Source organism: Suricata suricatta, chromosome 6 (genome assembly GCF_006229205.1).
Source record: "Suricata suricatta isolate VVHF042 chromosome 6, meerkat_22Aug2017_6uvM2_HiC, whole genome shotgun sequence".
Taxonomy (NCBI): Eukaryota; Metazoa; Chordata; class Mammalia; order Carnivora; family Herpestidae; genus Suricata; species Suricata suricatta.
In genome coordinates, this window is record NC_043705.1 from 139,462,477 (window position 1) to 139,482,316 (window position 19,840).

The 19,840-nt window shown below is 42.0% G+C and overlaps 1 protein-coding gene across 2 annotated transcripts in view; it reads left to right on the forward strand.

Moving 5' to 3' along the window:
* Window positions 1–771: 771 nt before the first annotated feature.
* The window catches only part of LOC115293284 (catenin delta-2), a 356,183-nt gene continuing 337,114 nt past the window's right edge, over window positions 772–19,840 (forward strand). For both annotated transcript variants that reach the window (XM_029941072.1, XM_029941073.1), the window contains exons 1-2: window positions 772–966; window positions 12,785–13,040. In XM_029941072.1, coding sequence (XP_029796932.1) covers window positions 894–966; window positions 12,785–13,040 — 329 coding nt within the window. In that variant the 5' untranslated portion in view covers window positions 772–893. The remainder of the gene's footprint in view (window positions 967–12,784; window positions 13,041–19,840) is intronic.

The following is a 19,840-nucleotide window of genomic DNA, read 5'->3' on the forward strand; positions in this document are numbered from 1 at the left end:
CAAAGTGACACCTCCTCCCATACAATGCAACGAGATGATACAAATAAGGATTTACAAATACGACAAGACGAGCAAAATGCAGAGTCAAGTTATAGATTCAACCAGTTAGTGACAGCCGCATGTACCTTTTTTTTTAGAGGAAGGTAGCCTAAATGAGGTGCTTCAGTTTGGAGGGTAAGAGTAGAAGGAAATGGGACTTGCAAACCTGCTTCTTTAAAACCTGCTTCTCTTAGGGATTTAGGCTCTTGTAAGTCCAAACATCTCCACTCATTCATTGTCCGGGAAGAAACTGCTGATGAGAAGGAATTCTGGCTCACTTTTCAGGAACAACCTCAAGATGGCTTGCCACCACGGTTTATTTGTTTGCTCATCATTTTAAATAATTTCTGTTGCAGAATTTAAGGTGCAAGGACTATGGGATAATAAGAGGTTTTGAGGTTTGCCTTGTCTGCCTGATTCCTTCAGTAAGGAAACCAGCCACCTTCCTTAGGCTGAGAATGATGATGTTTCGCTGGCCCTGTTCAGGGTGGATTTATCTCAGAATCATTATCGTCCTTATAGGGAGATAGGTTTGGGAGCAAAAGCAAGGTGGCTGGGTGATGCCGATAAGCTGATTAGCTTGACATATTGCTGCCATTTCATGCTACTCGTTTGATTTTCTGCAGATTTCAACATTTCTGTGCAAAAAAACAAATTCATATATGCCTTTGATAAAACAAGCTCTGTTTGGATGTTGGTTGGGTCTTAATGTCTCCCGTTCATTTATTTCAGCTGGGTCCCGGGCCTCGTACAGCAGCCAGCACGGCCACCTGGGCCCGGAGCTGCGGGCCCTGCAGTCCCCAGAGCACCACATAGACCCCATCTATGAGGACCGTGTCTATCAGAAGCCCCCCATGAGGAGTCTGAGCCAGAGCCAGGGGGACCCTCTGCCGCCAGCACACACCGGCACATACCGCACGAGCACAGGTGTGTATTCAGGGCCTCCCTGGGTGGTCTGTGCCTCGTGGGCGGGGGTCCGCTTGGGAGCTCACCAAAGGTGCGCATGCGCCTCCGCCTCCTCGCTCCTCACCGGCATCATGACCTGCTTCTATCATTAATGTCTGGAATGATAATGAGAGAGACCAAATATGACTCAATTAGCTCCCTGCATCTCTTTTAAATGAAGGAAGTTTAATGGGGGCTGTAAGCTTGTTTTGTCAAACAGGCAAGATGAAAGAAGAACTAATTTTTTGTGTGTCCTTATTAACATATTTAATGAATTTAAGTACTCCAAAAAAGCATAGTCATTCTGCGGGACAGAAAAGGCATATGTCTAATGCTGGTAAGTGTTCTTTCGTGATACCTGATACCTGGCAAGCTTGGGGAAAACCTGCCTGTCTAGGAAGATGTCGCATATTCTGTAAGACAAACTGAGACCTTACTTCATAAATACAATGAGGTCGAATCATGAAATTATTACTCAGGGGTCAGATAATGACAATTACGTATGATTCAATCAACCCTATAGATCTCCTGGACTTACTAAATATATATTTTGAATTGAACATGACCATGGGCTGCATGAAGAAAGGCAAGCATTTTCCAGAATGCATAGCCATTTGCAAAATAACTGGTTAAATCGTCATGCTTAAGTGGGCTAGAGAGCCTTCATCTAACTACAAAATTGATTTAATTAAGAGGTTGAGAACTGCACTTATGACAAAGCCTCACATTGTTACGGAAACTTAGAAAATAGCATGTGGCTAGTTTGCACACAGCAACTGATACGCATTACGCTTGAACGAGGGCTGAGGCGTGGGAACACTGAAGCTCTGGTCCAGAACTGGGCACCCAGGGCCCTGCATCTTCAGCCTGTTGTAACTTCCAGTCACCAGGAAGTCACGCACCGCAGTCCTGTTAACTGCATCATGATACTAAAGTACACGTTTTGAAACCCAGGCAAGTTAGGTTGCTTTTATGGCTGGTTGTTGATATTTACATTTCAGTATTTCCCTGCACCATAAGAAGAATGGCACAAAATACTCTTTCTTTTATTTTTGACATCATAAATGCCATCCAATGTTAATAACACATATCTCGGTTTAGATGAAAAGGAATACCCATTTGTTTATTTTTTTATTTTTACTTTTTGAGAGAGAGAGAGACAGAGCATGAGCAGGGAGGGGCAGAGAGAGAGAGAGAGAGGGAGACACAGAATCTGAAGCAGGCTGCAGGCTCTAAACCATCCACATATAGCCTGACACGGGGCTCGAACCCACAAACCGTGAGGTCATGACCAGAGCCGAAGTCGGATGCTTAACTGACTGAGCCCCCCAGGCACCCCAGGAATCCCCACTTATTCTTCTGTCAGAGTTCTCTCATTGTCAGCCTGCTAGAATCACTCCTAACTGAGTTTGGGCTCTTATAACACTTAGTTGCTTGCATAGTATTAACTAAGGTAATTTTATTGCCGTGCACCCCTTACAAAAGACAAAGATTACAGCCTCAGTGATGTTCGATATGTATTTTTCATAAAAACTGACAACAAAAGGGATTATGCTCCTTCTCTGTCCTGCACTCATATGTTCTTTGAATTGTCTTTTGTTAATAAACTTTTGGGGGTGTCATAAAAATTTGTCTACAATAAGAAAAAAATGCTTCATTCTTCTATGTCAGATCAAAGACAGGGGAAGATATTCACACTCAAAACAAAACTAGAATTTTCTCTAAGCCAGAGGTCTGAAAACTCTCGCTTATGGGCCAAAGTCAGCTGGCCACCTATTTGATTAGTGCTCATGAGCTAAAAATAATTATTGCATTTTAAGTGGTTTAGAGTCAAAGACGGTAATATTTTCTGATGTGTAGAAGTTCAGTGAAATCCAAACTTCAGTGTCTGTAAATAAAGCTACTGGAATACAGCCACGCCCATTTTCCCCGTATCATTTCTAGCTGCTTCCCCGCTGTAGCAGCCGACTTGAGTAGTTGTGGTGGAGACCATCTGGTTGGCAAGGCTGAGAATACTTTCTGGCCCTTGATAGGAGAGTTTGCCGACCCCTGGTCTACGCCGGCCGTGGAGCACCTTGTGGCTGAACGAACAGGGTTTCATCCTTGCTCAGAGGGAAGCCAGCAGTGTCCTCTGATTGCATCAAGGAGAAAAATGGGTTTTGCCTGAGTTTTCTCCGTAATAGCACTCCCTGCCCTGGCAGAGAGCTCCTGGGGTTGTGACATCCAGACGTCCCAGACCCCATCCCAGCCCGCCCTTTTGAGTTTGAGGCGCTTTTGAGGAAATCTGCTGATTTATGCAGCAATGTGGACATTTCCAGGAGTGCATGGATGGTCTCTTGGGATGACAGGTGGGGAGAAGCCACCTCTCTCCGGCTCCTAAGTATCAATCCACAGGCTCACTGTCTCCTGCACCTGCTCAGGTCACTCCCTGGTTCTGCACTTAATTCATTTCGTTTCAAATCCTAATACTTTCTTAGCTAACCCTGCATCCCCAGGCACTGTCTCTATCAGAACCCACATGTTCGAGAAAATGCCTTTAATGTGGGTATACACCCTTTACTTATAAATTGGATGCATTTTATACAATATTATTAAAGTATATCTAGTAAAAGTAGGTATTACACATTAATACAAAGACACATTCTAAGATTGCTTTCCTTATCTAGGAGATCATTTTTTTTGAACGTTTATTTATTTTGGGAGAGAGGGAAAGGGCAAATCCCAGGCAGGCTCCGCTCTGTCAGCACAGAGCCCAGCGCAGGGCTGGACCCCATGAACCTTGAGATCGTGAGCTGAGCTGAGCTCGGGAGTGTGGATGTTCAACCTACTGAGCCACACAGGCGCCCCCGGGAGGTCGTTTTTCACATCCTGTGATGTGCACGCCCCACTCTGGAGACTTCTGATGCAGAACTTTGAGAGGCTTTCAGGCCCAGAACAATTACCCCAGTTTCTTGGGAGGGTCTTAGGGGCCTGTTAGACTCGATGTCTTCAGGGGCCCCTGACTTTTGGCGTATTGAGGCTGAGGGGGTTTGAGCAAACAGTGTCTCTGCCCTTGGATCACAGGGCACTGGCTGGAGTTCCTTCAGCTGAGCCCTAAAGCATTTCCAGACCATACAGCGAGGCGGTGGGCCAGGGGAATGGGAGGTCAGTTGCTCTTCTTTTTGTCAACACTTAGGAATGAAGTCAAATGTACTTGCCTAAAGAATTAGGGAATTACTAGATGGCGCTACAGTAAGAGCAGGCTGGTCAGGATGACTGAGGCATGTCGCACGTCACTACTTTCAGGGATTGTCCTAAATTCTCTGACTATATTCACAGAGCCTCAGAACCACCGCATAAAGGAGGTGCTGTTCTGATGCTCATTTTGCAGACTACCAAGGCACAGAGATGTTGAGCAACCTTCCCAAGGTCCCACAGGCTGTAAAGAGCCAGTCCTTAAACCTTCGTGCCCAGGCCGGCTTGCCCCGGAACCTGGGCTCTTAACATTCAGCTTTGTTGAAACTGTAGGGGCGCTTGGGTGGCTCAGTTGGTTAAGCGTCCAACTCTTCATTTCGGCTCAGGGCATGATCTCACAGTTTGTGAGTTCAGGCTCCACAGGGAGCTCTCTGCTGCCAGCACAGAGCTGTTTCAGATCCTCTGTCCCCCATTCTCTTTGCGTCTCCCTCCCTTTCTCTGCCCCCCAAGATTAAATCAACATTTTTAAAAACAGAAACTCCATCCTTCTTTCTACATGCCTTCTCCATGTCTCTCTGACTGCTATAATAGCCACTCACCTCTGTTATTTACTCTGAAAACTGATTTATTTATTGATTTTTATTTTTAATGTTTATTTTTGAGAGAGAGAGACACAGAGCACAAGCGAGGGAGGGGCAGAGACACAGAATCTAAAGCAGGCTGCAGGCTCCAGAGGCGCTGAGCTGTCAGGACAGACCCCAATGCAGGGCTCGAACCCACGAACCATGAGACCATGACCTGAGCCAAAGTCAGGCACTTAACTGACTGAGCCACCCAGGCACCTCCCCACTCTGCCTTGTTTTTAATGTTTGAAGACTGCTTTAAATCTCAGACACCAACTCAGATGAGGACCGCTATCTACCTCTGGGTAGACAAAAAGATCCTCAAGGCCTTCCCAAACCACAAAGCCACCTCACCATTCTGCGAGAGATCCTACACACACATGTTTATGTACATTTATGAACATGTGAGGGGATCAGGGTGCTGAAACCCTACTGCTCACCTCTCTTCTGCTCCAGGCTGTGGAAGGTGAAACTTAAAAACGAGGTTCACTGCTCAACACTGGAATCCACAGGATTTTATTTACCTGCTGGGCACTCTGTCCACCAGGGCGGTGCCAGGGAGCAGGGTGTGAGGATGGCCTGCCGGCCTCCCTGGCCCCAGCCGTGCTCTGAGGGTAGGAAGGCAGAGAGAAAGTGGATGAGCGAGCTTGCACCCCTGAGGACAGGAATGGGACAGAAGCCAGGAATGTGGTCCCCAGAGTCTGGCTGCCTGCGAGAAGGCAAAAGGGTCACTTCCTGAGTCAGCAGTGGTGTCTGCTCAACAGAAAGCATTCTCTGGCCACACATGACAGCCAATCAGTGAGGAGGGGCCACCGTCAAAGTCCTCTCCCTGTGCAGGGAGGCGGAATAGTGTTGGTCAAAATGGCAGGCCTGTGTGTCTGATGGCGGTGCCAATTTCCCCACCTGCTTTTACAGAACATCAACCCAATGTCTGAAGCTTACTTCTTGCGTGATGAAAATTTAAAGAGGCACACTTTTAACTTGGATGTCTGTTTAAATAAAACATACCTTTCATCTGGGATAAGGCTTGTCAAAACTAGAGTTTATATAATAAGAAGTACAGCCAGACACGGAGGATGCGATCTTCATGCATTTGCTTATGATAAAGTCTATTAAGCAAAAACTAAGTCACATGAATTTTTATGTCAATCTCAAACATACCAATAACTGTCAACTTAAAAGTCATTTGATTAACACAAATACTTGACTCTGATACTCCCGCCGCCTCAAGCCTCCAAATGCATCTTTCTAAACTAACGAAAATGGCCAGTGTCCACTGTGATGATGGTCGCATGAATTTACTTTGGGATCAGGGCATTTCTCAGTGGAGTGGAGAAAACATGCTTTCTATGATGAATGCGTCAGCTTGGAATAAAAAATGAATTATCATAGGTGTGTTGTGAGGAGAAAACTTGCCAACTGTCTGTAAGGTTGACAAATACTGCAACATAAAAAGGAAAAAGAACAGGATGGAAATATTTGCACGTGTGGAGAACGTAGTTTGAAAGATCTTAATTCTCCACAGTAATGGCCACTGCTCAGTAAAGTTAGAGAGGCATGTCATAGAGCCTCCATATTCACTAACCTATAAATAACATTTTCAATTAAAACCATCATTGGTGTCCACAGAAACGTGGCATATTAGCAGTTTATTACTTCTTAAATGCTGTTACTTCAAACTAAAAGTCATTGCTTTCCTTTAGAGCAAGTCACATTAGATGCTCCATAACATCTTGGTTATTTTATTTTCTCTTTTTTAAGTCTAGAAAGTCAGGGGCACGTTATTACCCTACTAGAAAAATTTTTTTATGTTTATTTATTATCAAGACAGAGAGAAACAGAACATGAGTAGGGGAGGACAGAGAGAGACGGAAACACAGAATTTAAAGACAGGCTCCAGGCTCTGAGCTGTCAGCACAGAGCCCTACATGGGGCTCGAACCCACGAACCGTGAGATCATGACCCGAGCTGAAGTCAGACACTTAACCGACTGAGCCACCCAAGCACCCCCCCCCCCACTAGAAAATTTTAATGAGCCTACTGGTAAATATTCTCTAAAAACCAAGAAGGGCTTCCAGATGCTTACCTATCCGGTCACCTAAAGAGGTATGAATAAAAAGTCAAATTGAGCTCAGCTGAAGGAAGGCAGAGTGTGGCCAGTAGGAGCAGTGTTTTGGTAAAATCCAGAAACATCCACATCCACACCATAATAACGATTCTGTTACCACTAAAACCCCTGCATTAGTGCCCCTCCCTGCAAAGGTAGTAATATCTGAAGTTAAAAGATTATGTTAATAATGAGTCCTGAGTAATGCGTAGAATTGTTGAATCACTATTTTGTACACCTGAAACCAAGGTAATGTCCCGTGTGAACTGTACTGGAATTAAAATGGAAAAAAAAAGATTACATTAAATTTGCCCTTGAATATTTTCCCATTGAGTTTAGCATGGATCAGCCTGTGAAGAGTGCAGAAAATCAGAAGACCTTTACAGCGGAGTTCTAGATAATTCTGCTACTGGGAATATGGCGGATGGAGTGCTAAAGGTTCCCTGTCCCTAAAATAACAGAGTCAAATTCTCTTTAAGAGAGTTCACGGCCACGCTCTTGGACCCAATGTCACCTAAGCTATCTTTATTTTCTGAGATTGCAGAGGAAAAATTATTTAATGAGTTTATTGTGTGTCCATTTTGTATTTATATAATAAGTGTAAGTGTAGTTTATGATTTCATATTTCTGTGTATGCAAATATACAGAAAAGCAAAGATAAGTAATACAAAAACAAAACTAAGGGTTTTTTCCTTCTTTTTGTTGAGACCTACTTTTTATTCCCCCACCCTGCAAGCAAATCTCTTCATGTGCCAGATTCTTATACTGCATTCTGTTCTTTTTTTTTTTTATGGTCAGTAAATAATGGATGTGACCGTCTATCATCATCAAAGTAGAATGTCTGGTTTATGAAAAAGGACCCCTCCTCCCCCATTTCAAGGAAATACTACACATATAACATATTTCCCCCCTTTTATACAGTCGACCTTTATTTGTGTAGCCCTGAAGAAAATTGAAACTTTCGTGAACAGCATAGATGTCAGGTGAAGTACCAAGTCAGCTGCTGAAGAGGCTGCTTTTAAAATCTCCCCAAAGATTCCAGCAGCTGAGCCCCGAGAGCTTATTGAGGGGAGAAGGGGCGGAGCAGGTGAGGAGGGCGGGGAGTGTTGAACCAGCTGACAGGCGCCTTCCACCTCAAATGTTTGCCCTGGAAGGTTCTGTTGAATAGAGCCATCCTGCAAGGCGGGCCATGCACTCAACGCAGCTCTAACACTGAAATAAGAGAAATTGTGTGACAGAAATTCAGACAACGTGTTAAAGGAAAGTTTTTAGAGTGTGATCAGTATCCGTTGATCCCTACTAATGGGGGGCCGTGGCTTGCATGGGCCACGCTGAGGTCTGAAGAGGCAAGGCACAAAGGGAGAATTTAATGTGTGACGCTGAAGTCATTTTTCGATGTCATGCCTAAAGAAATACAAGGCGTTGCCCTGTTACATTACAGGTGGCTAGTTTGGGATCTATTTGAGCCTCACATGTTTCCTTCTAGGCAGTTGCATGACCCACACTTCCAGAGAGTGCGTTTTTCTCCCCATCTGTATTGCATTTGGCATTTTTTTTTGTTTGCACTGATTACTCTCTTTTTTTCCTCTCATTTGGCAGTATGCATTTGAATTCTGATTTTATATCTTGAAATTCCCATCAGGTATCCTATTTATTCTGACCTAAAAATTTAAACCGTGGACTCAGGAATGATACTTCTGAAATGTCATTGATCAAATGCCACACATGTGATTATGGTTTTCTAAGAAGATCTCTCTGGAAGTTGTCCACCTGTCTTAGATTTCAGAGTCCACTCTTTTTTTTTTTTTCTAATTATAGTGGTATCAGTGATTAAACGAAGACTCAGAACACTTTTGAGTGGTGCCTGGGTGATTCGGTCGGTTAAGCGTCCGATTTCAGCTCTGGGCATGATCTCACGGTTCGTGAGTTCGAGTCCCGCATCGAGCTCTATGCTGTCAGCACGGAGCCTGCTTCCGATTCTCTGTCTCCCTCTCTCTTGGCCCCTTCCCTCCTCACACTCTCTCTCCAAAGGAAATAAACATTAAGTAAAACCACTTTGAAATAAAATTAAGGTAACTATGGATATCCCTATTTTTTTATTTTTCTAGAAGTGAACAAAGTTAGGTTTTTCCTATGTGAAGAAGTTTTCCCCGTATTATTCTGCATATCTCAGTAAATTCAGTTTGATGAGAAATGGTGTAAATTAACACATGGACTTTTAACAATTTTTCACTATAATGTTTATGTGAATTCCTATTATAAATCTATCTATCCTATGTGTCTTTAGTAGACATTTCCCTTAATTTGAAGCCTCTCATAAATGTTCTCACCTTGAAGATAACTCAGTAATACACATTTTCAAGTTTTAAACCTGGTCCAGTTTGCAGTGATGGTTGTAAGTAAAAACTTTGGGGGCAGGGTGCAAGACCTTGATCCCTTCCCCGCTAGATCAGCCCCACTCAGGCAGTTACGTAATCTCTCTGTGCCTCAGTTTCCCTTCTGTAAAGTGAGTGATGTGCTCACTCTCTTATAGGGTCTTAGCAGACAAAAAGCCCTTGTGGGAGCTCAGGTGCCCGATACCCAGGGGCAAGCGTCTCCCCCACCCCCGCCCCCAGTGCAGTGGGTACAATCTCCTTGTCTAGCATCAGTTGATTTCAACAGTTACTGGTAAAACAAGCAATAGCTCATTTATCAGTTTCTACATGTGGGACGTTTCATACCCTTCATGTCTTTAAAGCCAATAATGATCCCGTATGGCCATCATGTTCTCGTCATGCCACGGTCAGGAAGGCGGAGCTTAAAAACCTCAGTCACTCACTCATCTCATACCAAGAATTGGCCAGAGGCCCAGATAGGAACCCACTTCTTTAACTTCGGAAGCCAGGCTCTGAATGAATTCCGTGACCTTGACCCCATACAGGCCAAAGTGAAGGACAAGAGCAAGCCTAACAATATTCGTAAATCCGCCGTGCCTTCTCTTCCTCCTGGAATACTGACGTGTTGCCTTCCTGTTTCTGCTTACTTAGCTGCATTTCACACCCTGGTTTCACATTTGAAGCCAGTGTCCTTACAGTCTTTGCAGCTGGGATTTTATTTTTTTAATTCCTCTCATGATATTCTCTTTCGGTTTAAAGTCCCTTGAGAGTTTTTGGCGTGGTTAGTTAGGTCTCTCACCTTACTTTTACTGCCTTTTTAACAAGTATGGGGGTTTTGTTGGTTTTTTTTTTTTTTTAGATTTCAATATTATTTCCTGATCTCTACCATGTCGTCCTTCTTTCCTGTTAATCAGTGTACTTACGGTATTAATTATCAACACTTTGGAATGGAAAAGGACTTACTTTCTGGCATTAGTAACCATTTTCAGCAAGCTCGATGTAGGTATTACTTTCCCAAAGGGGGGAAAATGCATTTATCTGGAACATGCCAGGTGTATTTAGTTTTCTCCTTTTGCCCTGGATTTGCTGGCTAGCTGGTCACAACTCTTCCCAAGAATGAAATTTTGTTTGCCTCTGTGCATTTGTTCTTCCAAAAGCAAGGTTTGGCCCGGCCTTGATTTTAAACCCCTGTCATCGTCAGATAAAACACATCATTCATACGTTTTTAAAACATGAATTCTAATTACACATGTTTGTAAGTTTTCAAGAAAAGAGAACTCTTCCAGAAGTTGCATAAAGACATAAGACAGATTTTCTGGTTCTGAACTTAATGTTCATTAGTCTAAATTGATCATTTTGAAACTTAATCCATCAGGGCGACCTTCATCATTTCACAGACTGCTCCTCAGAATATACACACATTTTTTTGTTTAGAAAGTTTTTCTTAAATGTGTTACTACTTTTTACCATGCCTCAGAGGCTGTTCTCATAATTTTGATTATTTTAAGATTAACTATTTAATTCATTGGAAATGAGAAGCCCTGAACTTTTTTTTTGTTTTAATGTTTATTCATTTTTGAGAGAGAGAACATGAGCAGGGGAAGGGCAGAGAGAGAGAGGGAGACACAGAATCTGAAGCAGACCCCTGGCTCTCAGCTGGCCCAACGCGGGGCTTGAACCCATGAACTATAAGATCATGACCTGAGCTGAAGTTGGATGCCCAACCGACTGAGCCACCCAGGTGTCCCTGACCTCTTTTTTTAATGCTTTTTTTTTTAGTTTTTTTTTTTTAATTTTGAGAGAGAGAGCACAAACAGGAAAAGGAGAGAGAGAAAGAGAGAGAATTCCAGGCAGGCTCCACGCTGTCAGCACAGAACCAAATGCGGGGCTCAGTCTCATGAACTGTGATGTCATGACCTGAGATGAGATCAAGAGTCAGATGCTTCACCGACTGAGCCACCCAGGCGTCCCAGGAAGCTCTGGACTCTTTTTTTTTAATGTTTACTTATTTTTGAAGGACAGAGAGAGACAGAGTGTGAGCAGGGCAAAGGCAGAGACAGAGGGAGACACAGAATCGGAAGCAGGCTCCAGGCTCTGAGCTGTCAGCACAGAGCCCGACGTGGGGCTCGAAAGTAGGAGGCTTAACTGACAGCCCCCCAGGCGCCCCGGGAAGCGAATTAAAACTCAGTCCTCAGCATCAGAATGTTTTCCTCCAGTTCACCTTACAACGTTTTTTGTCATTTGACACAATTTCCTTAACTTCTGTTAATAATCGTTTGCTCAGTGTGACCTAACTTTTTGTGTGTGATTTGGCATATGTCCTGTAATGTGAGAGAGGCCAAAAGAAGCCCTATTGTCACCCACTAATCAGCCCTCAGGAGTCACAGTTGAGGGGTATGATTCGTAATTGAAATCTTACTCCATAGAGCCCGCATGGTATATAAATGGTTGTATCCGGACGCTGGCTGTATTTGGATATCTTCTGATCTGCAGTGCCTGAAAAGAAATTATACTGGCTAAGATTGATCGTGGCTAACAACCGTTGCAACAGTTAATAACTGGCCACATTCTATTAACATGAAAGATGCTGTTTGCATTGTACATGGTCATTAAACCGGAGAGGTCAAGTATTTTTGAGAACCAGATAAAAACAAGGCCATGGAACGAACTGAAAAGAATCCACAAAGGAAGCAGAATTGAAATTCAGTTTGGAACAAGTCAAACTGATGTTAGTTACTGGTGGAAACTCTTCCCAGAACAATGTAGACATTTCGAAAAGATGCAGATGCTTCCAGAAACGCCAGGTCGGCTCATTATTTTGTCTGTGTTGCGGTGGGGCTGCTCTCCACCTTCTCCCACATGCCTGCCCTTAACCGAATTTATTTGCTACTATGACAGCCTTAGTTGAAGAAGAGGCACGTGAAAATCTTTGGGGAGTTGTTTTCAGGAGCCAGAGCGGTCTTGTATTTAATACTCTAGGACTAATTGTGGAATTAGGGGCCCTGGCTCTCTCCATCTCCACCCCCAGGCCTGCGGTTTCTGTCTTTTATCCAAGAAAATTAGCTACGTTACTACGTTTGCTTTATACTCTTAATAAAATTAATGGTTCATCACCTGAACACTTCCTGAATTTTCTCAACTTGAACAATAAAGAACCTACCATTCACGATGCCTCATAAAAGATTCCCTCTGCATCCTCTGGGTTTTGGTTTTACAGAGGGTTTACCTTTGAGATGAACAAACGTCTCTTGGGGATTGGTGAGCAAGCAATCAACACACAACTGATGCATTTCCCCCCATCGCTGAAAGGTTGATTTCGGAAAGAGCATGCTAATGGTCATGTTAGTGGGTAACATTGAATGTGCTGATTCAACCATGACAGATTATTTTTTTTTATTCTTCCAAACCCTTTTTTTTTTCTTATGTGTGTAATCTCCCCCCCGCCCCCTGCCTAGACCTGGTTAACCGCTTCTGTGAGCAGGTCCTCAATTTTTTACTTTGTCCCTACTTTCCTGTCCTAGCCCCATCTTCCCCCGGTGTCGACTCCGTCCCCTTGCAGCGCGCAGGCAGCCAGCATGGCCCGCAGAACGCCGCCGCGGCCACCTTCCAGAGGGCCAGCTACGCCGCGGGCCCAGCCTCCAATTACGCAGACCCCTACCGACAGCTGCAGTACTGCCCCTCTGTCGAGTCTCCGTACAGCAAATCCGGCCCCGCCCTCCCGCCCGAAGGCACCTTGGCCAGGTCCCCGTCCATCGATAGCATTCAGAAAGATCCCAGGTGGGTAGAACGCCTTTTCTTTTCTCGACCGTGATGTCTAAAGGTTTTCCGAGCAGCTTCGTGGATGTGTGGATGTCACACCATTGCGTTCATGTCGCCGGCTGAGTGTGAAAGGGTTGGCTTTGGGTTGGGTGTTAAAATCTTTCCTTTGATTTGGACTATGGGTATTGATCACGGATCTCTGCCTAGTATCTTTTGTGGTTCAACAGCAACTAATAATCTATCTAATAAGATCAGAAACAGCTCTTTCGAACAACGGAAATTGAGGTGTTGGGGATTGTCATTCCACTTCAGGTATCCCGGTCTAAGTCCTTCTTGTCTCAGTGCAGCCGGGATTTGTCACCGCGTATGCATGTGTCTGCAGATCGGAGTGTGAACTGGGATGCCTTCTGTGTGATACCAAAAATTGAAAATTTAGAAAGTATAATTACCTTTATTTTTCTGTGTCAAAAAATAAACATTAGGTTGACGCTGTTTGGACGTTGATAAAAACTTGCATGTAACGTACCAAAGAAATTCTTATTACCGAGCTGTGTTTCTTCTTTGTTTCTTTTTTCCAGCAGTGGCGAGACATTTAGTGGTGCTCTGCTTCTGAAGTTTAGAATTGGTTAAATGATGTTTTATTCATAGCCGTTTGATTTATGCTGATAGAGTCCCATAAATATATATCTGCATCTGTGAATACTATAGATATGTCAGATTTCTGCTATTTCTTTATAGCAGGGCATGTCACTTGGCTCTGGTAAGTGTACTTAAAATTCGTCTCAAGGAATTTTCTCTGATAGAGCGCACAAGCACATATGTACTGTATTGAGGGGCGCCGTAGATACTTTTGTGAAAAGAAATCACTTCTACAAACATAAAAGGAAGAATGGCACCATTTTATAGTATGTTTTTGAGATAGCTTCTTTAGCACAATTCAGACTGGCTTTGAGGGTCCGTTGTGAATATTCTATTTGGTGGAGCCTCCATTATAAAATAAATTGTGATAAATGCTCACTGTTAACTGCTAGAAATAAGAAGTTACTTACATTACATCGTGCAGTGCCTGCTTATTCAGATCTTCAGTTTCAAAGGTCCTGAAATCTGCCCCAGATCCTTAAGTACTTTGAGCCAGCATGGGTAGAATGTTCTTCAGTAACATCTCAGCACTCTCTATTTTTAAGTGATTGTTCTTGACTTGCTACCTAAAACATATAGAAAGAGATGAAGAGTAAACTCTTAGGAACACTAAATAGAAAAATACATATTTGAGTTGGCATTGCTTTATTTAACATCATATATTTAAATGAAGATAAACATTTTATCCCCAGTAGAAAGGTTTTCAATTTTCATATTAGGAGAATTTGGCTTAGTAAGAAAGCAAATGTATTTGTTTCTCTGGCCACAGCCTAGCCTCTTTATTTTATGCTACATATTCAATGCATTTGATTTTATTAAATGGTATATCCTTTCTTTTTTTTAATTAGTGATGTTTTTATAACCTTTTGTTCTTCTTTCAGTATATTTTCATGGTGCTCTTACCTTTTAAAATTATGGATTATGTCACTTATATTTACTGCATGCCCTCTATAACCCAAAAAGAGAAGCATCAATAAGAAATGTTAATCATAAATACTATGTTTTTGTATGTGAGAATTTTATATGTAAGTCATTGTGTCATGAATTACAAATTCACTGTTATTTTCAAGAATGCTAGTACTTAGCCCTTAACTTTGTGTTAAATCTGAGAAAATAAATCATACCACCATCCTCCGCTCAGGCACACAAACAAACAGAACCATATCTAGGACCAGAAGTAGATTGTGATGGCTTAATTACTACAAAAGAATCTAATAATCCGGCATCATGTAAAAGTGGATGGAGTTTACAATACAGCGATGCCTTTCTTGTAGAATTTTCTTTAAAAAAGGGAACATGTCAGAGTGTTCAGATTTAATTGACAGACATCTCAAATCTAACATTCAAGTCCAGACTGATAATTCTTCTGTGACAAGATTTTTGCATTTTCCTTTGAATAATAAATTTTTATTGTCATCAGGTAAAGTTTGCTAGAACTCATAGGTTTAACTTCTGGGGTTCAGAATTGTTTATTTTGGCGCTGTGGCTCATGATGTAAGGTATTTCAGTCTGTAGACTTTTTTCATGCTTTTATACATACATTTTTAAGGAGAATTTTTTAAAGTTTTATTTATCTTTAAAATACCAGACCATGTAAGGCTTTATTGTCCCAGCATATGCTTCTAGCACATTACATTCGCAAAGCACTTTTACGTACATCTTTGATGTAATTCTCCTTTGTGGAAGGAAACTGATAGGTTTCGTGCCTCAAATAAATGGAGAATTGGAGTGTCAAGTGACATTGAAGATCACATTGCTGGCAGGTGGGTACATGGGCTAGAATCCATACTTTTAGGACACAGCAGCCCACATTGGCTTGAACATTTTAATTTTTTCATAAGAAAAGGAAAAGGAAAAGCAAAGAATATGCTCCCATCTTTTATGATTATTTTCAGAGGGCAAGTGAATGCTAGTACCTCATGTTTGGGTGTAAAAGTTTGGGATAATGAAGGAAATGATACAAATTACCGAGATCGGTCTCCTTGTTCTGCGGATTGCTCAGTGGATGTGCGGTCTTCGTTTTATTGTTTCATTTCTTCGGCTTTCCTTTCTTCTCTAATGCCTGCCTTATGAACCTTACTGCAAGCCAGTGTGTTTTTCTATGGAAGAGTTGTAGTATTTTTATTCATTTACTTACTTACCTGTTTATGTATTTATGTATTTTCTGAGAGAGAGAGCGAGAGAGAGCAAGCAAGTAGGGGAGGGGCAGAGAGAGAGAAAGAGAGAGAGACCCCAACCAGGTTCTGTGTTGTCAGAGCAGAGCCCTATGCAGGGCTTTTTCCCACAAACCAGTGAGGTCATGACAGTGAGCCAAAATCATAGTGCCCTGCGTTTGAGTATTATTCAATGAGAAGTTTCCCAGAAAATATTGTATTTTGTTATTTTTTTAAATGTTTTTTATTTATTTTTGAGAGACAGTGTGAGCAGGAAAGGATCAGAGAGAGATGGAGACACAGAATCGGAAGCAGGCCCCAGGCTCCGAGCTGTCAGCCCAGAGCCCGACACGGGGCTCAAACCCACGAACCATGAGATCATGACCTGAGCCGAAGCCGGATCCTTAACTGACTGAGCCACCCAGGCACCCCAAAAATAGTGTATTTTAAAATAAGCATTTGAAATCAAGATAGCCCCAATTCACTCATGAGACTTGAAACTAAAGACTTGGCTCTTAATTCCTCTGAGTGACAGCATGCCAAAAATTGGTTCTGAAGGCTTGCATTTTTCAGGCATACTTGGCCCAATCATATACAGGGGCAAACTTTGGACTTTTTACTTTTGACTGTCATGTACTCCAACAAAGAATGCACAGAAACCTTTCTATACAGACAGACGATAAAGTCTAATTTCCTTTTGAGACTCAGCAACCACTGATTAAACTTATGTAGATTTTTTCCAAGAAGTTTTTATGTTTTAATTACATGTATGAATCTCTTAAGGATTGTTAACATGGGTAATATATTTTCAGTGCCCACTACATACTGAATTTTATACACTGTTGCTTTCAAACACATACATCAAATATAAATCTTAACATCAAATAATATGAAAGAGGGTTTAGTGACATTGGGAGTGATAAGTCATAGTATTCTTAGCTTAAAAATCTGATGAAATAACTAGAAAAACAGAAAGTAAGACTTGTGTACTGTCTATATTAAAAGTACTATAAATGTTCTTATCCGTAAAAGGGAAGTTACGGCTTAGCCATTTACTGTCATAACTTAGTGTGTAGGTTGTAGTCGGAATAACATCTTTTAATCCTGTTGATTAATCTCTTGTCAAGATATTGTAATTCTTGATGGGCACTACCTCCAGCAATTTGTCAAACATACTGAAAGAATCTCACTTATTATAAACCTGGTTTAAACTTAAACACTATCTTCTTTTTGTTGTTCAACACAGCAGAAATACATCCAATGCTGAATTTAGGCCCTGATTTGCAACTTCCTTCTAGTTGGTTCTACGAGACTTCTATTCCATGTAATTCCTTTGTCCAAGCCACAATATTTGGACAATAATAAAAAAATATTCATTTTTCTAAGCAAGCCAAAGGAATTGCCTGGTGCGTTTCTACTATGTTTTATCTCCTGTTTTAAGATATTAGTAAAGTTATTTTACTATTGGGTGTTATATTAGCAAATATTATTAAGTGATGCTGCTTATAAACATCTTATCAGGAGGTAAACCTAGGTTCACAATGTTTCCCAAAAGCTGTTTCTTCATCGCCTACTACAAAACCAGACCTACAGCACACAGTGAATGAATACTTAGGAAACAAAATAAACTACAACAATGCTTTTTAAAAGGTGAGGATTTGAAGAAGGTGAAGATTTAAAATCTTTATTAGAGTTTAAGGCACTTATGTAGGGGTGCCTGGGTGGCTCAGTCAGTTAAGCATCTCTGACTTCGGCTCAGGTCATGGTCCCCCAGTTCGTGGGTTCGAGCCCAGCGTCAGGTTCTGTGCTAACAGCTCGGAGCCTGGAACCTGCTTCGGATTCAGAGTCTCATTTTCCTCTCTGCCCCTCCCCCACTTGTGTTCTACCTCTCTCTGTCTCTCAAAAATAAATAAATGTAAAAAAATTTTAAAAACAGACAGTTATGTAACATAAGCAACCTGGCTGAAGTGTTTATGATGAACACAGTTATATGGTGTTCATTGTCTCGTTCTCTTAGATGGTGGAATCTCCTGGGAGCTTGGTTTTCACTTCAGATGCTCAATAATCATTTATTTAACTGCGGCAAAATCTAGCATTCACGACTTAAAGACCAGCCGAGTGTAAAGAGCACTTGGAAGTCACTTATTCAGGCTAAAAGCAAGCCTAACAATTGGCCATTCAATCTCTGCTTGAATGCGTTGAAGCCACGGGCGACTCACCATCTCTTGAAAGCATTTTATTAATTCTTTGAGTAACTCAAGCCTTGTCAACTGATTTATAGAGATACAAAGTCTGCACCTCTTGTAAGTTCATCCCCTGACCTTGTTCCTGACCTTTGAAATCACATGAGAACATGCCAATCCTCTCTCCCAAGGACAGCCCTTAAAGTCAGTTACACCGCCTCCCCAGGGCCCTGGGCTCTTGTCTCTGTGCTGGCCACATCCCTTCCCTGAGCTGTCATTCCCAGGGCCCTCCTCTGGGAGTCCTGCGGTGTCCTTCCTGGTCATCCCTGCACCACCAGAGTGCGGGAAGGGACCAAGTGTTACCTTAGGGCCACCTGGGTTCATATAGTTTTTCATGATAGTAAGATGAGAATGTTGGCAACCATGATGATGGTAAAAATGATAATTTTAAACATTAATTAAGTCATATATTTTGTACCTAGTGTTAAACTTTTGGGGGTGGTTTATTTTAATTTTACTTGAATTTACTTATTCCAGCTTTTATTTACATTTCAGTACAGTTAACATGTATGGTGTCATGTTAGTTTTAGGTGTACGATATAGTGAGTCAGCTCTTCCATACATCGGCCGGTGCTCATCACGCAAGTGCCCCCCTTCATCCCCATCACCTCTTTCGCCCATCGCCCAACTCCCTCCCCTCTGATAACCAACAGTTCTCTATAAGAGTCTGTTTCTTGGTTTCTCTCTCTCTCTTTCTTTTTGCCCTTTGCTCATTTGTTTTGTTTTTTAATTTCCACATATGAGTGAAATCATAGGGTATTTTTCTTTCTCTGAGAGACTTATTCACTCAGCATAATGCTCTCTACCTCTATCCATGTTATCACAAATGGTAAGATTTCATTCTTTTTTCATGGCTGAGTAATATTCCATTGTATATATGTACACGTCTTCTTTATCCAATCAACAATAAATGGATACTTGGGCTAGTCCCATACGTGGCTATTGTAGATGCTGCTGCTATAAACATCAGGGTGCATGTGCCCCTCTGAATCAGTATTTGTGTATTCTTTGGATAAATACCTACTATTGCAATTACTGGATCATAGGGCAGTTCTATTTTTACCTTTTTGAGGAACCACCATACTGTTTGCCAGAGTGACTGCGCCGGTTTGCATTCCCACCAACAGTGCAAGATGGTTTCCCTTTCTCCACACCCTGGCCAACACCTGTCATTTCTGGAGTTGTTAATTGTAGCCGCTCTGACAGATACGAGGTGGTATCTCATCATGGTTTTCATTTGTATTTCCCTGATGCTGAGAGACATTGAGCCTCTTTCATGTGTCTGTTGGCCATCTGGATGTCCTCTTTGGAGAATGTCTGTTCATGTCTTCTGCCCAATTTACAATTGGATTATTTGGTTTTGGGGTGTTGAGTTTTAGAAGTTCTTTATAGATTTTAGGTACTAACCCTTTATCGGATATGTCATTTGCAAATATCTTCTCCAGTTCAGTAGGTTGCCTTTTATTTTTGCTGATTATTTCCTTCACTGTGCAGAAACCTTTTATTTTGATGGAGTCCCAACAGTTTATTTTTTCTTTTGTTTCCTTTGCCTCAGGAGACATATCTAGAAAGAAGTTGCCATGGCTGATATCATAGAATTTACTGCCTTTGTTCTCTTCTGGCATTTTTATGGCTTCAGGTCTCAAATTTAGACCTTTCATCCATTTTGAATTGGTTTCTGTGTATGGTGTAAGAAAGTGGTCCAGTTTCTTTCTTTTGCATGTAGCATTTTTCCAGTTTTCTCAGCACCATTTGTCAAAGAAACTTTTTCCTGTTGCCTTTT